The 23,563-nt window shown below is 31.3% G+C and overlaps 1 protein-coding gene and 2 non-coding genes across 3 annotated transcripts in view; 2 read left to right on the top strand and 1 right to left on the bottom strand.

Annotated features, from left to right (window-relative positions):
- The first annotated feature begins 3,738 nt into the window (after positions 1–3,738).
- LOC125068045 (matrix metalloproteinase-2-like) overlaps positions 3,739–23,563 on the top strand; it is a 150,076-nt gene continuing 130,251 nt past the window's right edge. The window contains exons 1-2 of the mRNA XM_047677020.1: positions 3,739–4,100; positions 7,662–8,436. Of these exons, the coding sequence (XP_047532976.1) occupies positions 7,963–8,436 (474 nt within the window). The 5' untranslated portion in view covers positions 3,739–4,100; positions 7,662–7,962. The remainder of the gene's footprint in view (positions 4,101–7,661; positions 8,437–23,563) is intronic.
- Trnak-cuu lies at positions 15,319–15,391 on the bottom strand. The gene has a single exon. It is a non-coding gene; the product is annotated as a tRNA-Lys (tRNA).
- On the top strand, positions 22,608–22,680 carry Trnak-cuu. The gene has a single exon. It is a non-coding gene; the product is annotated as a tRNA-Lys (tRNA).

Genomic DNA, 23,563 nt, shown 5'->3' with positions numbered 1-23,563 from the left:
TCTGTAATGCCTCTAAGTCCCATCTGCTGGGCTGAGCCCTCTTTCTTGGAGATTATGCCACTACGCTGCTCCAATGCGGGTTAATGGATATGGAGAACTACATTTAAATTAGACATATGTATATGTATATGCAGGTTTCCTTACGATGTTTTCCTTCACCGTCGAGAATGATCGAATTATTAGCACAACTAAGCACACGGAAATTCAGTGGTGCATGTCTGGGTTTGAACCCGCAATCAATGGGTATGATGCTAATACTATTTTATATACTAAGATAATCGAGCGCTTTTTATAAGTTAATACAAACTAAAGAAGTTTTCAGTCAGTCAGATATAAGATCTGGTCAAGTAACTGGAATTTTATTAAAATAACACAATTAAAACCAATTATAAATATTATCCATATATTTGTTTGTTTTTCTGTCTATACTGCAGTGAGATCACTACAAATATACTGCATATACCTTATTATATACGTATTATATCAAGAAATATTTTTCGCCAAAACATAATTATCCAAGGCATACTTGAAATCCGCAGACATAATTCGTCATTAATAAATATGTTTCGATTGCTAATTACTATTACCAGATGGTATATAATTTAATCAGCTGTGCGGTTGGAAATTATAATGCAGAGTGGAACGGCATTCGCCCGAGGAATTGCGATATGAGAATCATGATCAGAATACCGTTATTACCAATATTAATATATTAATTTGAATTTGGACTCTATGATGAAGAAACTAATTAAATAAGATAAAAACTGCAACTTATTTCAGAAATGAAATTTGAAATTATATAAAAAAAAATGAATAACGAAGACTAGCTGTTTTGTTTTAATCCTTTATTTATTTATATGGAGAATAAATAAAATAATTTAAAAATAACTGTTTGTTACCACGTTATAAATATTTGATTGATTATATTTAGTTGTAACCACCCGCTTCGCTCAGCGTTAATTCAATTTTTTAATAATAATATTATTTTATGATTAATTATAAAACACCCTATGATCGAAATCCTTTATGTGCTGGTATGATTCACTTTATAATCGAACTAGCGACCCACCCTGGCTTTGGACGGGTGCAATGCTGATATTGATATATTCTACACAATGTTTAATATACTACGTTCACAGCTTTTTTGTATTAGACAATACAAACCGTTATTTTAAATCTGTAATATCGTCGATAATATTCATTTAAATTACATGCTGTAAAGGGCCATATTGATCTATATTAAATGAACAATGTATTTAATTGGATAAGGATTAAGGCTGTATTGCTTAAAATCGCTTCGTAAATAGTCGTAGAGATCGTTGTTTCTGTACTAAGTCGCAACGTGGTTAAATGCATAACCTTCTTCGACTTACATTCTAAAATTAAAAATTGTGAGCTTTAAAAAAACCTTCCAATCAAAATTATTTTTAAACATTCCTATTTATAAATTAAAAAAAGTTGTGAGTTATAAATGCTTATTGTATCAAATGAGTGGATGAAATAAGAACATATATTAGTTGATTTATTTATAGATTAAGTTAACACTGTTAGTTAATTTAGGTGTAATTAAAAAAAAACAGAATTTCTAGAATCTAAATACAAGTAAATGCGGCAGCTTCACATACATTACTGTGTTTGGAGAACAGGTAGGCCTCGTTGAACAATAACGTTTTATCATAGCTATTTACGTAAATGGCAAATACCAAAATCGGATGTTTATTCATGTTCGTAAGTCTTTACGGCATGTAAGATCTGTGATAAATAAGGACATTTCCAGTTGATTCCGTTAGCGCTGCACTAAATCAGAGTCATAATTTTATCTTTTGTAATTAACATCAACGTATGTATATCTGGGTTATAAATAAATAATTATTCAAACTCAAAATTAAGATATAATTTTTCAAGGCTTTTACATGCAATTTGATTCGTCATTTTATAAAACTTTATTAAGTGAAGCTACCACCAGTTGGGAATGATGATTCTTCCGAGATGAACTAGCAAGGAACTCAGTAGTTACTCCAAAATTTAAACACAATATAATTGTATAACCCACCCGAACCAGCTCTACGCTTTTCATCAATCATCTGTATAATCTTGTGTTAAATTATTTTGCTTTATTTATTATTGTATTTTTTACAGATGATTTGAATTTATAAATATTAATAATACTTTCTAGGAATTTACAAACAGGAATAATTTACTCTTCACAAAGTTGAGCGGTTTTTGTACTATATGTATGTTCCATTTGGATTCCAAGTTTTCAGAGTTTCAACAGGATTCCTTACGGACAGTGATTTTTTCACAACCATAGAGTTAAATGCAGAAGGTAATTGGATAAATTGTAATATATTTTGCTCTTAATACATCTTTGTATTTATAATACAAGCTACTTAGTACTAACAATAAAATCTGTATCGACCAATACGATCTATTTGTCCGCACTGAGCTTAACAGTCTTACTGCACGACCCACATCTTATTTTTTCATGCGCCTATTCAAAAGTTTAGCATTACAAATAAAATTACTACAGGTTTTATTTAAAGAAAATACGTAATATTAAAATATTATTTTTTTTATATTAAGAATGGATAATGTGTGGTCAATAAATTGAACTAAGATTATTGTTTACTTAATCTCAATTGTTTAAACAAAAAGTAGTTGCAGCGGCTTTTCAACAAATTATCTATACGAACTTGTCTGTAAACATTTTAAAGATGTACAGCTTCACATATAAACTACACATGTCTTACGTTTAAGTTACATATTTAGGATACGTCTTATAGTTTAAATCGAGTTTGCTTGGAAAACGTCACGAGGGAGAATTCTCAGTCCAACGACGACTATAACTATAAAAAGTCTTATAATATGAAGCAATTTCTTTTTTTGATTTTGATTTTGATTCTTTAATCGGATTATTCATTTGTGCATGAATATTATAAAACGAAACTGTCCCACAATACTTCTCTATTAATGTGCAATGTGTAGTCTATTGTTTTTGTGAGACAAAGTACTATATATATATATATATATATATAAATTCATTGTTTTTCAAACTTTTATCTATGGGTATTGAAACATTGTATCCTTATGTAATTAATCAAAGTTAAATCATTCATTTGTTGAGCATACAATAACCACATACGAAGTGTTGTATTAGGAAACAGATTTAAAACTATATGTATGAGAATATAAATTTAGTCTAACAATATGCAACTTAGTTTTACTAAAACTGTGTGAGAAGATTAGTTCTAAGCTCCAACGCTGCTTGATGTCTAGACACTGCTCCAGGGACTCGATAAATTCACTTCAATTTTCATAAATAACATGTTTACTTTCTCAAAAATTAGAGATAGTTTGTCGATTGAACTCGTTGAATACAAAAAAACTAGATGCATACATTGCTAAGATTTTATTTTCCACTGTGTGCCGTGCTAATTGCATTTGTTCGAACCAAATTACCGATAAATAAGTTTCCCCCTAATTTAGTTGCACACAAAGACCATACAGAAGCTTCAGGCATTAAACAAAGGCGCAACGCTAAACCGAAAGAAATAACCAGACGAAATTGCCCCTTATTGTACACACTTCATTGTGTCGACAATAATAACCCACAAAGCGCCACACACACATGTGCATGTTCACTACAACGCAAGCGAAGGCGCATGCACTACGTTCCGTTCACCCGAAGTTCACAATTCGAAGTTTAGTACCGACTCGCGCGTGGTCGCGGCGAACGCGTGCCGAGCACTTTGCTCATGGACACTTTTATTGCTCACGAAATATTCCGACTGAATGCGATCGTCAATAAGTCCGTGATTTTCAAATGAAATAAAGTTTACATCTCTACTTTTAATACGATTTTATGTGTGGCCTATTTATACTTACGGTTTGTCTTCTATGAAAACTAGGTAATACATTTTATTACCGAATTATAATACAATATTCAGTGTAAAGTTTTATAGAGCAGTGCTTTCAGTGTAGCGTTGTGGATGTTTGTTGTCTCTGTCGAATGAAAGCGAAAGGAAGCGCTCAGCATAGGGGGAGTTGTTTTGTTTTCGTGGTTTTCTTTGCGGCAAATTTGTAGAGCGAATTAAGAAAACGTAAGTGTTCTATTTTGTTTTGTGCTGTAAACTTTTCTTACGAACCTTGTTCATTTTTTATTTGTAATATGTGATAATAAATTTGTCCGTAAAATACTTAAATAAATATACGTGTACATATTTTAGATAAATAAAAATTGTTATGCTTATTTCAATATGTTCCGAAGCTTTAATTGAGTCGGGGTTAGTTTATAAATAGTTACACTTAGTTCATACTTGCTTTCAACTTGTGCCGAGCATGATCCGCCGACTGGAACTCCTACATTTATTTTAGCTTATTTCGACATATTTCAAACAGACATCCAACAACTCAAGCCTTATTGCTTAAGAAAACAAATTGATTCAATATATAAAATGTAATGTAAATGAAGCCTATTTATATAGAAAAATATTACGAGAGCTTTTTTATCAAAAGTTATTTCTGTTATTAACTTTTAAACAAAAATACTATTTTAGGGATTATACATTGAATTATTTGATACAAAGTATAGACAACCATTAAAAAAAAATAATTAACTTGGAAGGTACTACATTTCATTGTCTTTTTGTATTTGGATATAAGTCAATGTATCCTTCCGAATTTATGTACGATGCCATAAAAATATTTCAATGAAAATCGGCTTTTGATACATAATGATTACAACTGATACTTTGTACTTACTTTATGATTTACGTCGATGCAGTAAAATGAAAACAAAAGTAACAGCTTGCAAATGACCCACTGCTGGGCTTATGTCTCATGTCCTTTTGAGGAGATTGTTTGTAGCTTATTCCACCTTGCAGCTTAAATACGCGTAGCGAATATTGATACAGTAATGTCAAGAATCAAATAATCATTAATGTCCATCTCTAGTTGACGTGCAAATTATAACAATAAACGCCATAAAATCTCATGAAATAAAAAAAAGACTAGAGGCGCCAATTTATACGTAGACAGTCGTCATTACTTGAATTGTGATTTATGTAAGTAGGAAATGACATTCTCTTAACGTTCTGCTGAGCAAATAAAAATCAATAGGCCCAATAAAATAATATAACTGTAATTAATTGAGAGGATTGACACAATTGGGTGTTAGAGCACTTGAGTAACGGCTTTTTTGTGGTGACTATTGACATGTTTAATTTTGATTTTTCCCCAATATGATTACTAATAGAACTCAAATTATAATTTAAATTCTTTAACATCGAAATATGAAGACTATCTACTACTGCTGGCCGTTTCTTCTCGATAGAATTTTCAGTCCGAACCGGCTTACATTAAAAACCTTATAAAGTAACGGTCCACAATGTGCTTATTATTTAGTATATATCTACACTTTTATATACTCTTAAATTAAATGCATACGATTACCCATTAAAAACAATATTGCTTACATGTAGAAGTCAGTCATACTTATTATAATTTAAATAATTGTAGAATAATGACACTTGAATGATTACCAACGTAACAGTACTATCACCTCAAAACTAACGATTACTCGAGCTGTTCTCATTAAATATGAGTACCCACGTAGTGTTTGCGAATTATTTCACTCGATTTTGTGTACAGTGCTAACTTGTAATTTTCCTTTAAGATGGGATTATTAGACAGTATCTAACTACCGTTATATTTTATGAAGTAATAGTTATATTAAAATATGTTAATTTACAGAAATTAGACATTATGTTTCCTTCAATTAAATCCTTTTAAAAGTTGATTTGTACACATACAAATAGACGAACAATAAATAGAAAAACTGTGTTTTATAATACACTAGCGACCCGCCCCGGCTTCGCACGAGTGCAACGCTACCACTAAATATACTACAGAATCTTTTACAAGTTTTTCATTCGTTAGACAATACAATCCTGTCCCTGTCCCTGCATTTTAAATCTGTAATATCTTCGAAAATATTCATTTCAATTACTTGCTGTAAAGAGCCATATTGATCTATATTAAATGCACAATATATTTAAGGTACTTAATTTTATAAGATTTATGCCGTATTGCTTAAAATTGCTTCAAAAATAGGCCATTTTTTCTCGTAAAAAGTAAATAATAAAAATAGTTATTGTGGGTTATCCCGAAGAGATAGACATACACCATCCAGGACTTTTTTGAAGAACTTTTTAAGGTGTACAATACTGTAGAACATTATTTTCATCTACCTCGTATGGTTGAGCCAGAATCTGCAATGTAAGCGAAAAAAATGTGTTTATTTATGACATCACTTTGGAAATCTCTAAATTTATCAGTATTTCTCTACCATATTGTGCATATATTAAACATATACAACTTCCTCCTGAATCAATCTATCTATTAAAAAAAATCGAATCAAAATTTGTTGTGTAATTTTAAAGATCTAAGCATACATAGGGACAGACAGCGGTAAGCGACTTTGTTTTATACTATGCAATGATAATTATTCATATAGAAACACGTTTTATTATTTAAAAATGAAAACGGAATAGTAAACAAGTTCAATCCTATAATTTCTACCGATAATAAGTTTCGATGTAAGTGAGATATCAAAAAGTATCTCAAGGCGATGACGGAATTGCAAGCATCTAGACTAAGCAGAATTAACAGTAGTTTAGCCAATCAAGGGTTTGTCAACTTGTTGTTGATAATCTTAGTTAAAACCGGGATAAATATCCCGGTTTTAACTAAGATTATCTTTGAAGGGATCTTGATTAATAATTTAACCGGTTGTTATTTTCCGTGTTTAATGGTTACGGAAACCGCATAGGCAAATTGCAATTTAAAATGTCTTATTGAAATATATTTCTGAATATTATCTTATATTATTTTGTTGTCTTGCATTACAATCGATTCTTGTTATGAGGACTTTTATTTTAAATATAACATTGGAAATATAAAAGCGTATATAACTAAAATACCTGATTATATTCTTTATACAAATTGTTTTAAAATTATACAAAAAGATGTCTATTAACCAATCACGTCAACAGTGAAAACGAAACCAAAAAAAAAGGAAAACTTAGTGCATTAATTAAAAAATTAAGCCGCTGGCGAATTTTAAGGGACATTATTCCTTTAAGAATAATGATGCCTCATAAAAATATGTTTAGTTGGATGGCTTAAAAATCTCTAAATTACTTGAAGAAACGTAGAAATATTTTGTAGGGCTACTGCTGACTAAGTTGTTATTTATAATGATATAATACTCCGTATTAAAGAAGGAAATTATTGTGGAATTAGTCTTAATCATTAATAAATTATTTATTGCAATACCAGCATGCATTTAAAATATATCATTGTTGGACATTACAAATGAAGATTTATGTGAGGATGTCCTTCAAGCGTTATCTAACTGACATTGTTTATATAGACATCTTATCAATGGACAACTTTCTTGTTCTGCTCCGTAATATTTTTATTATTCAATGAACGCCTTGTTCTGTTTACTCAGATAAACTTTATTATTACTCAATTAAATACTAAACCTATGAGAAAGTAAGCCACGGTTTGTCATATAACTAACATACTCGAAAACAGTGCCTACCTTTGTTTTCGATCGTTATCAGATTTCATTTATCATGCGTTGTCTTTTGTTGCAGAAAATCGCTTCGATATCTTGTGCATACAAGAATATTATAAGTGTAAAACAAACAGTCACGCCGCCCACGTTGCTTGATAACGCAGCATCCCGTCCACAGAGAAATTAATCTGGAACACGGTATCAGGAAACTTGTCGATAAAGTGCTCTGCGCTGTAGCACTGGATGAGCGCACAGCTCTATATCGCTGGCACTGCCTGGCAAACTGAAATGATCATTGACCTTGTTTTAATCCGGAGTAATGTAGCACAGTTGAAAAGATTAAAACTAACAATTAATAAGTACTAAGTAAACCGCTAAATATGGGGGTCAATAAAGAAATAACACGAGGAAACGACACGAAAACGAAAATGCAAAAATCACATTTACGTATCGATACAAAAAATTCGAGTGAAAATCATTCCAAGGATATAGAGGTAAATGATTCGACTGATTTAGTTAGTAGTGTAAAATGTAAGAGTGAATACGGATGCCAAATCGAAACACGGTGTTCCTTAATCGAGTACGGATTGCATAAGAACGAAGACGAATACGGAAAAGGATCGATTAGACAGAGGGTACGGTTCGACGGATATGGTGGTGCAAGGCGAGCCGCCGATTTGAAATTTAAATGTGTGCGGGAGACGGAGGAGTGTACGGATGCCTTCGGGAGGACAATGGGTGTGCACGTGCGAGTGGTTGCCGTGATAGGACTCGTGTTCATGTTACTGGCGACGAGTGCAGCCGCGCCGGCGAGATCTCGCACAGGACGAAGTACACACATTGAGAAAAATGCGGTAAGTTAAACATTATTGGATTAAATAATGAAAATTCAAACAATTCAGTCTAATTTCTTTTTTATTTTATAAAAATAGAATACGTTGAAACAGCAGGGTTATGACATGCATACAAAGTGGTATACAATGTATTCTGAGGACTGAACGAATTGTCTCGTCTGGCCCTTGCCGGAAACTGAATGCATATATTAAGCTTCCATTGTCTGCTTATCTGCATCCTTATCTGTTATACCAAAAAGAAATGGGAAGACATCTATTGATATAACTGCAGATGTTTCTCTCAAAAGAAGTTTTTGATGAGACGATGTAAGGATGATAAATATGTTTAGGAAATAGAATAAACATCCTAAACAGGAATTACTTTATCTACCTTTTTAACAATACAAATATTAAATACATTTTTTTTTTCGAATAAATATTAAAAATACAGCGAAGTGGTCATAGTCTCTCCTCACTTTGCCAAAATCATAAATCAAAAACAAATATCTAACGTAAAAGTTAGCATCAGCCTACCAATGTGCTACCACTGGGCAAAACCTCCTCTGAAGGAGAACAGTGGGAGCTTATTCGACTATGCTGCTCTAATTAATCTGCATTAGAGTTATTAGGCGGCTATGTTTTAATAATGCGCTTTTTAAATGCACGACTCGAACACTAATTCTGGCTATATTCGGGTATGAATAAGCGACTGATTTCCCGTTTACATTCAATGTCCTTTTATCTCAGGAATGTTGAACCTATCCTTTAAAAAGGCTTCTTTATATTGACGGATTAACGGCCATTTTAAGGCGTATTTCTGAGTGCCACTATTATGGGGACAAAAAGCTAGCGTGTCGTATTAGATTACTGACAGTGACAGACGGATGGACCGCTCGCGAGATAAATGGGCTAAGTGACGAGTGGGAGGTTCCATCGTCCTCTAACACTCCATGGCCGGGAAGACACGTCCATTTATTACGAGGACAGCTAGAAATGAAAAATCCGGCGAATTTAAAACGGAAGTGATAAATTGTCATCTATTTCGTTTTTGATACGTACTTAGTATACTTTTTTTTTTTAGCATTAGCAGCCTGTACATTTCCCACTGCTGGGCTAAGGCCTCCTCTCCCTTTGAGGAGAAAGTTTGGAGCATATTCCACCACGCTGCTCCATTGCGGGTTGGTGGAATACACATATGGCACAATTTCGTAGAAATAAGACACATACAGGTTTCCTCACGATGTTTTCCTTCACCGCTGAGCACAAATTAAGCACATGAAAATTCAGTGGTGCCTGCCTGGGTTAGAACCCGCAATCATCGGTTACTATGCACGCGTTCTAAACACTGGGCCATCTCGGCCCAGTGTTTAGTTTTAACTTCCTCGGTAATAATTTATAGTTTTGAATTGAAAGCGAATACAATTTATTAATGTGTAAGAAAACATCTGTCCATAAAACATCTGGTGCAGTACATGCAACAATAGCGAATCAAAGCCGATAAAAAGCAGTTTCTTTGTATTATATTTAATACTAATACTTAAAACAATAAGTAAATTGGTAAAACTTTTATATATTAGTGCATACGCATTCTAAAAGGATCGATTAAATTTATCTATGAATCGTTATTAATTATAAAAAGTTAAACCTAATATGTTTACTTAAACTTTGTTATATTAAAGTCTCAAAGCTCAATGGTTTACAGGCCGCCTAGCGATGTAAGTCCCTAGTTCGATCCTGACCCCAGAGCTATTGTCGTATTACAGCTGTAATTAGTAATTAACGTGAGGGAAATTTGGGTAGAAGGATTGTGCATAAGAATAATAGTGCTCAATTTTACGAGTCCACCAAATTATTACACTTAAAGAATTTATTTCGAAATAAAACAATTTTCAATCCAATCACATTTTTTTTAAAGTAATACATTATTAATTTTCTGTAATATGTAATTTGTGATGTACCGTTACAAAAACAAAATAAATTAAATCAAAGTTAAATTAAATTTAATTACAGTTTAAACACGTTACGATGGCGATGGTTAGCAGCTTCCTGTACAAGTAGGTCGAGTTTGTTCTAAACTTATGTAGTTGTATGAATGATAAGTAGACCATCGCGTTGCGTTATTCCATTGCTGCTATATGAGTGTTTTTGATTTTAGATTGCATATAAAAGTCGTGTGTGGTGCTTTGATTGACATTTATAAGTGCTAAAATTATAGAACTATTTAGTTGTACAAACCATTTATTATTTAATTTCCATTATTTTTACGTTATATCACGTATCCGATAAATATATCGTCTAAAATAACAAGTCACGTGTCTCATTTCCATTAAATCTATGGAACTCGCGTTTTTTTTTCATATAACTACGTATTCATATTGACATACTATATAGAAGTATACTGCAAGTGCGGCAATTTGTATTAAAAACCAAACGTTTTACTTTATCAATATCAACTGTGACAAGCGAATAATTCAGTATTAGAGACCCAAGCTTACAAGAAACGTCGATTGTTTTTCACGCCATGCCACGAGCAAATGCACTAAATTATGGTTAGTGGTCACTTCTGCCCATAGACATTGGCGCCGTATGAAATTTTAATCATTTCTTAACCAAAGCGCTACCAATCTTAGGAACTGAGATTATGTGTCCCTTGTGCCTGCAGCTCACATACCCTTCAAACCGGAACACAACAATACTAAGTAATAATACTTGGTGGTAGAATATATGATGAGTGGGTGGTACCTACATAAACGGGCTTCCACAAATCTCTACCAAATCAAGGTGTATCGAACAAATAGTATTATATTTTCATTGAAGTTAATTTTGAAGTTAATAAAGCATTTATAGAATAGGCCAATAAAATAAAATAGAATTCAATAATAAACTTAATTGATCACAAAATTTTAATGGGAATATATAACAAAATAAACCACCAAAAAATTATCACTCCACTGTTCCGACATAAATTAGTAGGATGAAGATTATCAAATGCATTCAAGTCAACTTAGTGTACATCACAATTTGAAAGAGCAATGATAAAATCATCTGTATATACTCGTGAAAAGGCAAATGACAATATCTGATGTGTAGTATTAAGGAGATGAGCAATTTAAATTATTTAAAAGTTTAACCAGATATGACTGGCTGGGAAAAGAATCAAGCGAGAGTAATTTGTTTACCCGTTTAGTATAGGCAGTAGAATGAACACGCGAAAAATTTGATAAATAAACGTGGTATTTAAATAAAGAAACAACTTGACGATGAAACAAAATGGCTTAATTTTCACGCCCAACTAACAGATATAACAGTCCTCCATGGCGCAATCAAACCTTTTTTAGTATTTTCGTCTGACGTGTTACATAGTTCTAAAACATACAAATTAAATAAACTCATGATGTATATTCTATCCATATTATCTCTTAAAATATTTAGCGGTAAATATTCACTCAACATTTATGAAATCGAAAACCACGTAAAATTTAAATTTATAAATGGTAGGCAATTCAGTGAAATGGAAAATATATTAATGAGCTTAACATAACCTCTTCGGCATATTCCATACTAATCGAATGGAACACAAGGGACCACAGGGATGCTTATGTTATTGGATCAGATGGTGGTATAAATATAGGAGGTTTAAATGGGCTTACAACAGACTATTAAGTCTCGATAGCCACTTTTCATTTTTTGTTGATTAACCCTTTGGGCAACTTTGTTATATTAATATCTCGGTCGCTGGCATTTGTTTCCGTTCCTTTAAATCATTTTCCTTGTGCTTCACTTAAAATTAGATTCCGCCCACAGCTTCTCCCACGTGTGAAAGTGCTAAGTCAGGTGTATTTGTTCTGACCGCGTGTATGTAGTATTTTATGATTAACCATTGAATAGTTAAGACATTATGATGTAACAAACAAAACTCACCACCGCACTTAACTAATATTAGTTATGATATAACTAGAACAGTAACAAGTAGTAACAATAAGAAATCGCGACATCAAATGATAGCAGATCTATATTTGCTAACAAGTCTTATTATAATTAACAAATGTCAGTGCTTTTCAATGGTCTTAATTTAATATTCATATTAAGTTCTGGCAGAATATTTTGCTCTTAACTAGTAGGTAAATACACGCCAAAGAAAAAAAATTAGTTCGACGCTAATATTAAAGTATTTCGTACTATGAGAGAATTTTCCATTTATCACGTGACATGATATTATGTAGATATTTAAAGAAGATAGCTACATCAATGTTCAAATCATGTCTGAAGTCTGAGCATGCAGGTTTTTCATTTATATTTATTTAGTACGCAGCGTGGGTAATATCCTCGTTAAAGATTCCAATTTCGTTGGAATCTTTTCAGAATTGAATGGAGTCTTGTCGTTGGTATGTTTTATACGACAATATCGTTACTTTTTATATATTTCAAATACGAACAAGATTAAAAAGCTTGCCATGCTTCACTGTCCTTACGCATGTTATTCTCATACAGACGAGACCTATCCGCGGACACGACAGGTTTCCTGCCTGTGCATCATCCATGCCAGTGACATTTACCGTGCTGCAAACAAAGGTTCGTCTGGATCGTTAGCTTCAAGTGCACACTTTGTCTTACTAGACAATTATTGTACCTGTAGCCCTTATTACGTGGATTTTAAAGTTTATTCTCTAATAATCATGTATGCTATTTACCTTTGTATCAGACTGTTTTGCATTGTCAACTATATCGCGCCACTCTTTGAAAGACAACTAATAATGGCTTTTTCATGCAAGACAAAATGTATTTTTTAATTAAAACAGATATAATAATTTGCATACCTACTACAACAGTTACAACTATTTTCTGAAATTATGAGTAAACTAATAAAGTCAGGTTAACTAATGGGACTACTATATATTGAATGCTCATTGGCCGCCTATAACGTCATCGTCTGCCGCCGACTAATGATCATTCAGATTAAAGTCAAATCATTTAATATGATTTGATCAGCCTTTCAGAAGCTGAAGGTTAGTGAAATAAAAAATAATCAATAGAATACTGAATATAAAGTAATTCTATTAAACACAATTGTATCGAACAACGACACGATTACACAAATTTATCTCTATTTGATTTATTATTTCACAATAACTGGTTAATTTAATACGTTACAAAAGTTCTTAAACAATTGCAGAATTCAGCAGCGGTTACGCTTTAATTCGACCGCAAACCATCGACATTTTAGTTAAGGCAATGGCACTAATTGAAATCACTTTCGTCCCCAATTTATAGTAGTTGAAAATTAATTGACCATCCTGTCGCGGAAACTAGCGTTGTTAACCGCGTACTCTTACCACTTCTATACTACGCGTTTAATGACTCGAATCTCGAACTGTCAAATATACCTGCATAACCTGCTATATTCAACCTTAAATACAAAGGTATAAAGCGCATATTTATAAAATCGTTTGTAAAGTATAAAAGAGATTTTTAAAAGGGGCAATTTCTATGAACTCTGCACTTATTGTCCCGAAACTCACACTACTTCTTTCACAGAAATGTATGTAACTGAGCTTGAACGGTGAAATCTTTTGTTGAGTGCATGGGTTTTTAGATGGCGTTCAAACGTTACGTGTGTAAACAGCTTTAAATATAGCTTTTACTAAAAACGTTTTTACGTTTGGATAAAACAAAGCAGTTTCTGTAAAAATACATAATAAAGGCCTATCTTGTATTTCATTTTTTAAAGTACAGCGTTATATTTTTATCTCACATTAACACTTACACACATATAAAAACTTTTAAATCATAATATAAATATAAAATTACTATTTAATAACCTTATTAGTAGTCTTCTTATTACATGATTAATTAATACTTAATTTAACGTATTGATAAATAATAGAACTTTAGTATGACAACTGCTGTAGGATTTTTTTAAAAGTAATCGCCACTGTCTTAGTTTTCTTTTGAACAAAAAAAAAGCAAATGAAAATTATCTACAGTACGATGTAGATATTAATATATTGTTGTTTGTCACTATATTTAAATATATTGTTGCTGTAGATTCAAGAACAACGATCAACAAATGTAAACTGTGTATTACCGCTGTAGGTAAACATTTCGTAGAAATCCTTATAAGGATTGTATTCAGCTCAAATATTATACCCTGAGTCAATATATGGATTAATTTTAATCCCGTCGATTCGAATTAATGGAAATTTAAATGTACGACATACAGGCCAGCATAACCAGTGTAACTATACAATATTTATTTATACTTAAACGTACTTTATATTAAAATTATCACAATTCAATAAACATCTTACAGATATGATTATACGGATTTTATAAAACCTCAAATACGCTTACCCTAAAATATACGGAGTCAATATATGGAGTAGGTAATATTAAACCCGACCAGTGTAAGTGAAGTCGGAGGAACAAGAGCCTTTTGTAACTATATTTATTATTCAACATTCGAACGAGAAGTACTTAACTATTTCGTTGCGATAAGCGAATTACGTAAGATACTATCAGTTGAGCAACAAGTGTGAATGGGCGTGTAATTAGAGTCTACGATATTTATATACTGTAGCGGTGTGATACAGCTCATATTGGCAAGGTTTGCTTCGTTAGCTAAGATTATTAAATTAACCCTTTAAATATTAGATATCCTTAGCCTATTTTTCCAGATTTTAAAAGCTTTGGTTTTTTAAAGTGTTTTAATTTTGTTTACCTAAATATAATTTTAAACTCGTCAGCGACATTTACCTAAGTAGATTTTGGAAACTTTCTCAAACTCAGCATAGTTTAACAACTACAGTGTACAAAGTTGTGTGTATTGAACGTATAAATCATAACTCAGAAGTCTCTTGAGGTTGAATGAATATTTCGAAAAAAATATTAGGATAAAAAATAATTCGCCCAACGTGGGGCTCGAACCCACGACCCTGAGATTAAGAGTCTCATGCTCTACCGACTGAGCTAGCCGGGCTTATACTAGAGTGACGAAAGAGTTTATATTTTATTACAATACAGACAGTATAATAGATATTATTTAATAATCAACACAAAATTGATGAGAACAAAAATTTTATTTATTAACAATTTCATTTGCAAATATAGTAGTAGTAACTCATCGTCATTGACCTAAATTAGCTTCGCTATGCGATATCAACGCCTGACATTTATATTTCGAGCATACATTTAGTTGCATTTTAGATAATTGATTTAGAATCATAATTATAATTATTTAATTTTATTTGGGTAAATAGTCAAATTTCTAAAGCGGATATGTTAAATATTTTATAATATTTTTGTATTTCAACATATCAAATAGAATTTATTTGTAATTCTTGCTTTTAATAATTTTAGGTTCTGGTTAGTGATGGTTCTATCTAGATCAGGGTCATTATTAAAAGAAGCGTTTTTGTTTCAATTGTAACCAACGAGGGCAAGTTATTTTAAGTTAATGTTATATCTTGTACAACTTTGTACGAGGATAGAACAGCGTATTGCAATCAACCAATATCTGTTATAGAACCAAGAAGTTTACTCTTTATGCCGTCGGTCTCTTAATTTATATGTTTTTTTATGATATAGTAAGGTGGGCGGGTAAATAGGCCACCTAATGGGAATTTGAGCTATATCGCTTAAAATCGTTAAAGCTATTCTGAGAGAGATACATATACCATCTCGGACTTTTTGAAGACCTTTTTAAGGTGTACAATACTGTAGTACATTATTTTGATCTATCTCGTAGGGTTCAACCAGCGTTTGCTATGTAAGCGAAAAAATATGTGTTTATTTACGACATCACTTTAGAAACCTCTAAATTCAGTATTTCTCTTCTATATTGTGCTTGTATTATACATATGAACCTTCTTTTGAATCAATCTATCTTAAAAAATACCGCATCTAAATCCTTTGAGTAATTTTAAAGATTTAAGCATACCTACACAGGGACAGACAGCGGTATGCGACTTTGTTTTATACTATGTAACGATATAAATGATACGGAGATCATGTGACGTGACTAAAGTCAAAACAATTTGCTAATTGAATTAAATTAAATCCAACTGTGTTCTTCAATACATATATAAATAATTGAAATGTTTCCACATTTCCTTACAAGTGTTTAAACACTGTATTAAACACACACTGTGTTTAAAATTTGACGTATCAATGGACAATTGATATAAGTTTGATCCTCCTTTAATTATTAATTTAGGAAATTCTCAATCACACTTCATATCCGCTGCGCCAATTAAACGCTGTGCTCTTAAATTTAGTCAATCTGAATTATTTACGTTACAGTCGTTCGTGGTTCATTATTAGAATTTGCATTTGAAAATTGCCAGGTAACTTATTAATTGTCAACTCATTTTCAATGGAATCGCGTCAAAATGATTATGGAAATTATTCGAATATCCATTCCACGCCAGGAGACATCTTACAATATTTTTTTTATATCATATCTTTTTTTTTTTTTTTGAGCACACCGACCACTTGATGGTAAGAGGTCATCTTCCATAGACACTGGCAAAAAGTAGGTATTTTAACTACACGCAAATAATATGTTAGACTTTCGTTGCTTACACGGGCTTAATCATTTTTGAAACCGGAATACATCAATACGTTAATGTATATGGAAGCGGTAAAATCAATTATGACTAGGTAGCACCCGCCCAAGCTGACCTGCTCAAGGCCCTACCACCGTTAACCTGTATACGCAGTAGTACTTACAGTTAATATAAATTGCATTTTGTATGCAACAATAATACTAAAAACTCATTCGTTGAATCATTTTCGAACAACGGATATTAGTAAATAGTATTATTTTCCTTATGATAATAAAACATTTTATCAATCGTACGAAATTAATCCGTTTTCTTTGAAGTAACGTACAAACGTTTCATATTTCATCGAATATAAACTGACCCAAATACATTTCGTAATTATCACGGGTTAGTCGCCTGAAGATCGCAGACAGCGATAACAAATATTATTCGGTTCCTTGAATTTTTATTTATGGGGTAAAATATAATATTCAACCCTTGACATATTAGGATTATGGAGGTTAAATGAATTTAAATCGATATTATGTGACTCGTACGTACATATGTGTGAGTGCAGACAGTGAGTTTTATTGAGCTATAATTTATTAAAAACATTGCTTTGTAATAGTCAAGGTGTTTTATTTGCTATTTGTTACAATATTTTATAATATAGAGAGGAATTTGTAGTTCTTAAAGAAGTAACTTAATATAAATCTCACGATTGATTGATTACGTAAGCACATATATGCGTCTTCTTTAACTTCACCTCCGCAAAATTCCAATCATAAATGACCTCAACCTTATTGGTCATACTAAGACAAACGGCATGCCGGTTGACATTGCCATTGCGATGAGAAACTATGACATACGTTTGACGTTTGTTGAATACTTCAGATCTTGTATTGAATGTGTATTATTCCATTCAAGATGATTGTCAGTTGAAAGTATTGACCCACTGACTTCTGGAATATTGGATTATTTTTGGAAAAATAGTAATTATACATTATATTTTAAGTTGATGTGTATAATACCTTTGCATATAGACAATATTTAATGGTATTAACATTATCATGGTACGTCCATATTTTGCTTTCAAAATGGTATGCAGAACATATTTTAATCCATAAATGTCGCTATATTTACCTTTTTATTAGCAGATAACAAGGTGACACAAACATGTGCGTTCGTAGGTTTGTAGTTGTAGTTATATATGTATTAAAAAGTTACTGAGTATTGAGTCGAATTTTCTCAGTAGTTTAATAGACTGATTCATGAGTCTTGTAAACAAACGATTCAAAAGTTACAAGAGCCTTTTAACAATACAAACGAAGTTTATGACTGACAATTTTATATATATTTTTAATAATAATATTATACTATTTACGCACTATTACTAGTACTATTTACGTACCGATCATAAAACAGTTTTTTTTTTTACTATGAATATAATTAAGTAACTATATTTACTTCATATGTTTTACAATGTCCCATAATACATCAATGTCACGAACATAGCAATGCAATTTTATGAGGAAGTTCACACTTGTGCCAGATAAATTTTTATTTATAATGCACACGATGCAGTGGGCTTTGAGCGGCATCCTCGAACCGGAAACCCCGTCTTGAAGGATAAATATAGAACAGGCAGACATGAAAACATTACACACGAGCTTTGGTTGCTTTTGCAATTATTACTAATTACGTGTGCACTATTAGAAGGAAATAATAATATAATTTTTTATTTGTGAATTGAGAATTCAAATTTAAAGTTCATTTAATTGTTAATTGGAAACAATTGAAGGTATATACTAAAATATACGACATTAAAATTGACAGACAATATTTAGAGAATGTATGAGAGTTATTTGGTGATACAAGAACGTCGCCACGGATTAGATTAAATTCAACGATCAAATGACCTTCAAACATTTTCATAAAATAAACGAAATATAATTTAATTGTATACTTTCAAATAAAAAATGAAATAAGTTATACAAGGCTAGCTTATCTCATCTCATTACAAATGCAAATATTTTTAGTTATTTTTAGATACTAAAAATTGGCAGATAGATTCTTAATATATTACTATGCCTTTTTATACATATTTAGGTATATATGTCTCTAAAGATTTATATAAAATAAACCATTATTATAATATAATTAAACCGAGCGAATTAGGCGGAACAGTAAGTTAAAAAGCTGATTATATATAATGATATTAATACTGACATTGTTATATTTGATTAAGGTAATAAAAGTTTTTTATTACATTAACACTTCAGTTCATTTGATAATATATCAATCATGAAGTTATATCAATGAAATACGTAACAACAATTATTATTAGTATAATATTATAAGATTTTTTAGTACACATCGTTTACATTAACGCCTTTCACTAATTCACAGTCTACAAAACAAAAGTGAATACGTGACATGAATTAATTATTAACCAAATTATTGAACAATGTAACAATAACATTAATTGTACATTATTATTAGCTTTTGGTCTGCTTGTATGTCGTTCGTCCACAGATTTTAAAACGCTACATAGCGATATAAATCGTCCGTCGATCGATATCGCATGTCATAATAGTTTCATTCGCATGTCTGATTCTTACTATTTATGTGATAATGGCAGCAATATAAGCAACACGTAAGAAAAGAGTCTCGTTGCAATGGCACCGTCTGGCGCCATATGCAACATGGACGATCAGCTTTAATCAGAGTAATCAGTATTCAAATCTCGTTCGTCCAACACACGTGAGGTCCGGACGAATTTCGAATCTGTTCCGGTGACTCATTGTGTCCGTTTTGTCTATAGCGGATAGGTACGCTCAAACTAAATTAAATGCATGCAATCGTGACGGTTTAAATTTTATGATATCGTTTTCATCTGCATCATTTAAGGCGACAGGAATTTATTTGCATTACCTTTGTTTAATATGTCAAAATATGTAAATGTGCACGAAAAAATAAATTGGCAATACGTACTGGCTATTGTCCTTTATAAATTACCTACCTACACATTGGTTGCTGGACAATTCTGTACTCGATATATCGAATAATATGTAGGATATAATTTTGAGTCTACCCAGTAAGCCAAACTATCTATCTCATTTTTAATTTGTTTATATTCTTAACTATTGAGGTAAACAGTTTTACTTTGAATTTAATCATGAAGTTTTCATTATTAGGTGTCTAGATAAACAATTAATTAAAGTAATACAGATAAATTAAAACTTTGCGTGTAAAACCGTAAAATTTTTCAGAAACATCACCCCTCTGTATTTGATGACTCATGTTAAATTACATTGAACAATTTGAAAATGAATAAAATAAATAGATAACACCAAGGAGTTTTTAATACAATAATGAGAGGTTATAATTCGCCAATGTCACGTGCGATGAATTTACTTAATTAATGTAAATTATTTTTAATTACTGTTAGAGAGCAGCAAGAGGGCAATTGTGGCGTAACTTAATAATGTTGACTTTTAAGTTAATTTAAACAAAGTTACGAATTCGTTGACATTGACGTGTATTTTAATGAGTCTTATAGACAATTTACTTATAAAACTAATTTTACATAACGAACTTAAATGCCACATTATTTAATGACATTAAAAATAATCATTTGCATTTAATATTTATTTTTTTTTGGAAAATAAAGATTGATATATTAATTATGATCAAAAGATTTTTTATTTTAGTATAGGGACTTATAAAGCTTGATTTTTTTTTAATTTAATGTTACATCACGTTTCATAGCAAAACAAAAGAAGAAATAACACAGCAAGCGTGCCATTTTATGTTTCCTATTATAACTTTTTGTCATTATAGGCTTCGCACATTCAAGGCAGGTCGGCGGTTTCACTAGAATTTTAGTAAAGTAGTATTACAACAAATATATTTACAATTGTACGGGACTTTCGATCTTATAATTGAATAATAAAGCTTATATTTATATGTATAAGCCAATACGCATACTTTGAGCTCTTTGATTGGTTGTACACCCTTGTTACAGTGGACAGCAACCTTAAAAGTGCATACTGCATTCTCTGTGACCGCAGTTTTTATGTCGCAAAGTTTATGCCAACGTCACATTTCTTGAACTATTGAGTAATGAAACTTGTAATCTTCATAATGATTGTTAAAATCAACAAATCCGTAGAAAAAATATCAAAATATTACATTATTACAATTATTTTTAATACAAATTGTATTCTGATTAATTTTAAGGAGCCTTAACATTAACAAAGCATACCGAAACCTTTGCTTGATATATCTTTGTAAGAACTTTACATTCTAAAATTTTTAGTGTTTGTTGATTAGGTGCGTGGTGTGCGGATTCCTGTCTCGTTTTATTATAAAAGTTCTAACTTTTTCTATAGCTCAAAATAAAATTATTAAACTATAATATTTTTTTTTTTTAAAGGAAGTTTCTGTTTGAATTCATTGCAGTTTAGAATAATAAACACGCAATCACTTTATGTACACGGCATACATTTGAATTATATATTTATAAACTAGATTATAAGTTTGAAAACAAAAAGATATATTTTTCTTACCTTTAGAAGACGATAAGAATCGACAAAGGTACTCATCCCTTTCACGACTTTTTGCATATAGCAAATAAAAATAAGATTAAATTTAAAATTAAAACGCTGATACCTATCTCCAGTAGCTTATCTTGTATGCAATTAGAAATCAATGTGTACCCAAATATGTGTATAACATCAAGCTTAACTTCCATTTAATTCTTCTTAAGTATAGCAAATATATGGAATTTGATTGACAATACAATATTTTACTATTTATAATATATTTTAATACTAGGTACAAGACTCTTCTAATAATAAACCCTTTAATCTTGAGAATATTTGTTTTGATATTACGAATCCGTACAAGCTATACATTACACTGACGAAAGCATGTTTCATAGTCGTTGTAAAATATGCATCCTAATTAACTTAAATCATACAACAAGTAAATATTCTAAGTATTCGACGAGTTATTCTTACGTATATTTCTTATAATGCAATGTGTGTGAAATAGCAAGGTGTTTTTATCTTAATTAAATTAATTAATACCGAATATGGACTACATAGATCTACGAAACAGGTTTTATTTGGAAAAAAATCTAAGCTTGATACTGAAATATACACTAATATCAAAGTTAGAGAATTTGTTCATTTGAGTGTGCAAATGTCAAAAACTAGGACACAGATTTAAAAAAAAATCTTATGTATGGTGTTATGGTTCTTAATTATGTATTGTAGAAGCAGTGTCCGAACCAGAAGTAGAAGTAGGATCAAAATCGAAATATACTGTATTCAAGTAGGCACTTTAAAATCGTCAGTTTACAAACTATATTAAGTATAAGATAAGATATGGACGGCTCCATGGGTCCCTAGTCAGAACCGCTAAAAGTTCCTCCCTGGCTTACTCTCTGTATCGCCTGCTGCAGCTCTTTTTTCAGCTGACGATAAGCCACATAAGACTCATCGTGATCACCGTGAAACAGTCATGTACGATTCAAAGATAACGCAGTTGAATCCATGGAGAACTGCTAATTATAAATAGATTTTATTTAGATTATAAAAATATATAACGTGTGATATAAACACAAATTTGATACGTAAGCGATAAGCCCGGCTAGCTCAGTCGGTAGAGCATGAGACTCTTAATCTCAGGGTCGTGGGTTCGAGCCCCACGTTGGGCGCAGCTTTTTACCTATTCACGCTAACATTTTAGTAACAACGTGTAAAATATTAATAAGTTCCGGTATTAATACAATCAATAATTGTTTTTTTTTTTTTTATTTATATAATATTCAACTAGTAAAAACTAATTTTAGATCGTAAGGTATGGTTTTATTCCAAAATATAATCAACTGAATATACGCCAGTATATCTTGGAACTAACTTACCCAATTCTTTCCTAAATACCAGATACAAAACACGGAAGAACATTAATTACGGTAGAGAATGTTATTGTTTTCACTCGCATAGTTTTCTTTTTAGACATTTCCAAATATACAACGGAGTGAGCGGAACGGCGCGTGCGCAACTATTTATCATAGAATACCTATATCTAGTGCTAAGTTTAGAAAGGGTGAGAGGCCTGACTAAGATACATTTACAGAAATAGATCAAAGTAAAATTTTTTCTTTACTGTTTTTATATTCTCGAATTTAATTAAACAAATCAGATTCAGTTCTCTGATGATCTTTTTCTTTATTGTGTATTTTATCTGTAACTAGAAGGTTTTAATTGCAATCACGATTTTACGTTCTAGGTGTTAATTTAAAAAAAAAAATTAAGACCACTAATACATAAAACATCACATGAAAAAAGCAAACGTTAGTAAAAACTCATCAAAAATTTATTAAATAAATCAAAAATCAAGCAGAAAAAAATACGAATAATACGTCCAGTCCATATACCTTATATATTATATTGTTACCTGTGTAATATTAATTCACGTAGTGTATTTAATTATTATTAGTAAAAGTAGTCAATTTAATAGCAGGTGTAAGTAAATGTCCAACTGCTGGGCTTGAGAAGAATTTTTGGCTTATTCCAAGAGGCTACTCTAATGCGGGT

Source organism: Vanessa atalanta, chromosome 13 (genome assembly GCF_905147765.1).
Source record: "Vanessa atalanta chromosome 13, ilVanAtal1.2, whole genome shotgun sequence".
Taxonomy (NCBI): Eukaryota; Metazoa; Arthropoda; class Insecta; order Lepidoptera; family Nymphalidae; genus Vanessa; species Vanessa atalanta.
Note: the sequence above shows the minus strand (reverse complement) of the source record. Positions and strands in the feature narration are given on the sequence as shown.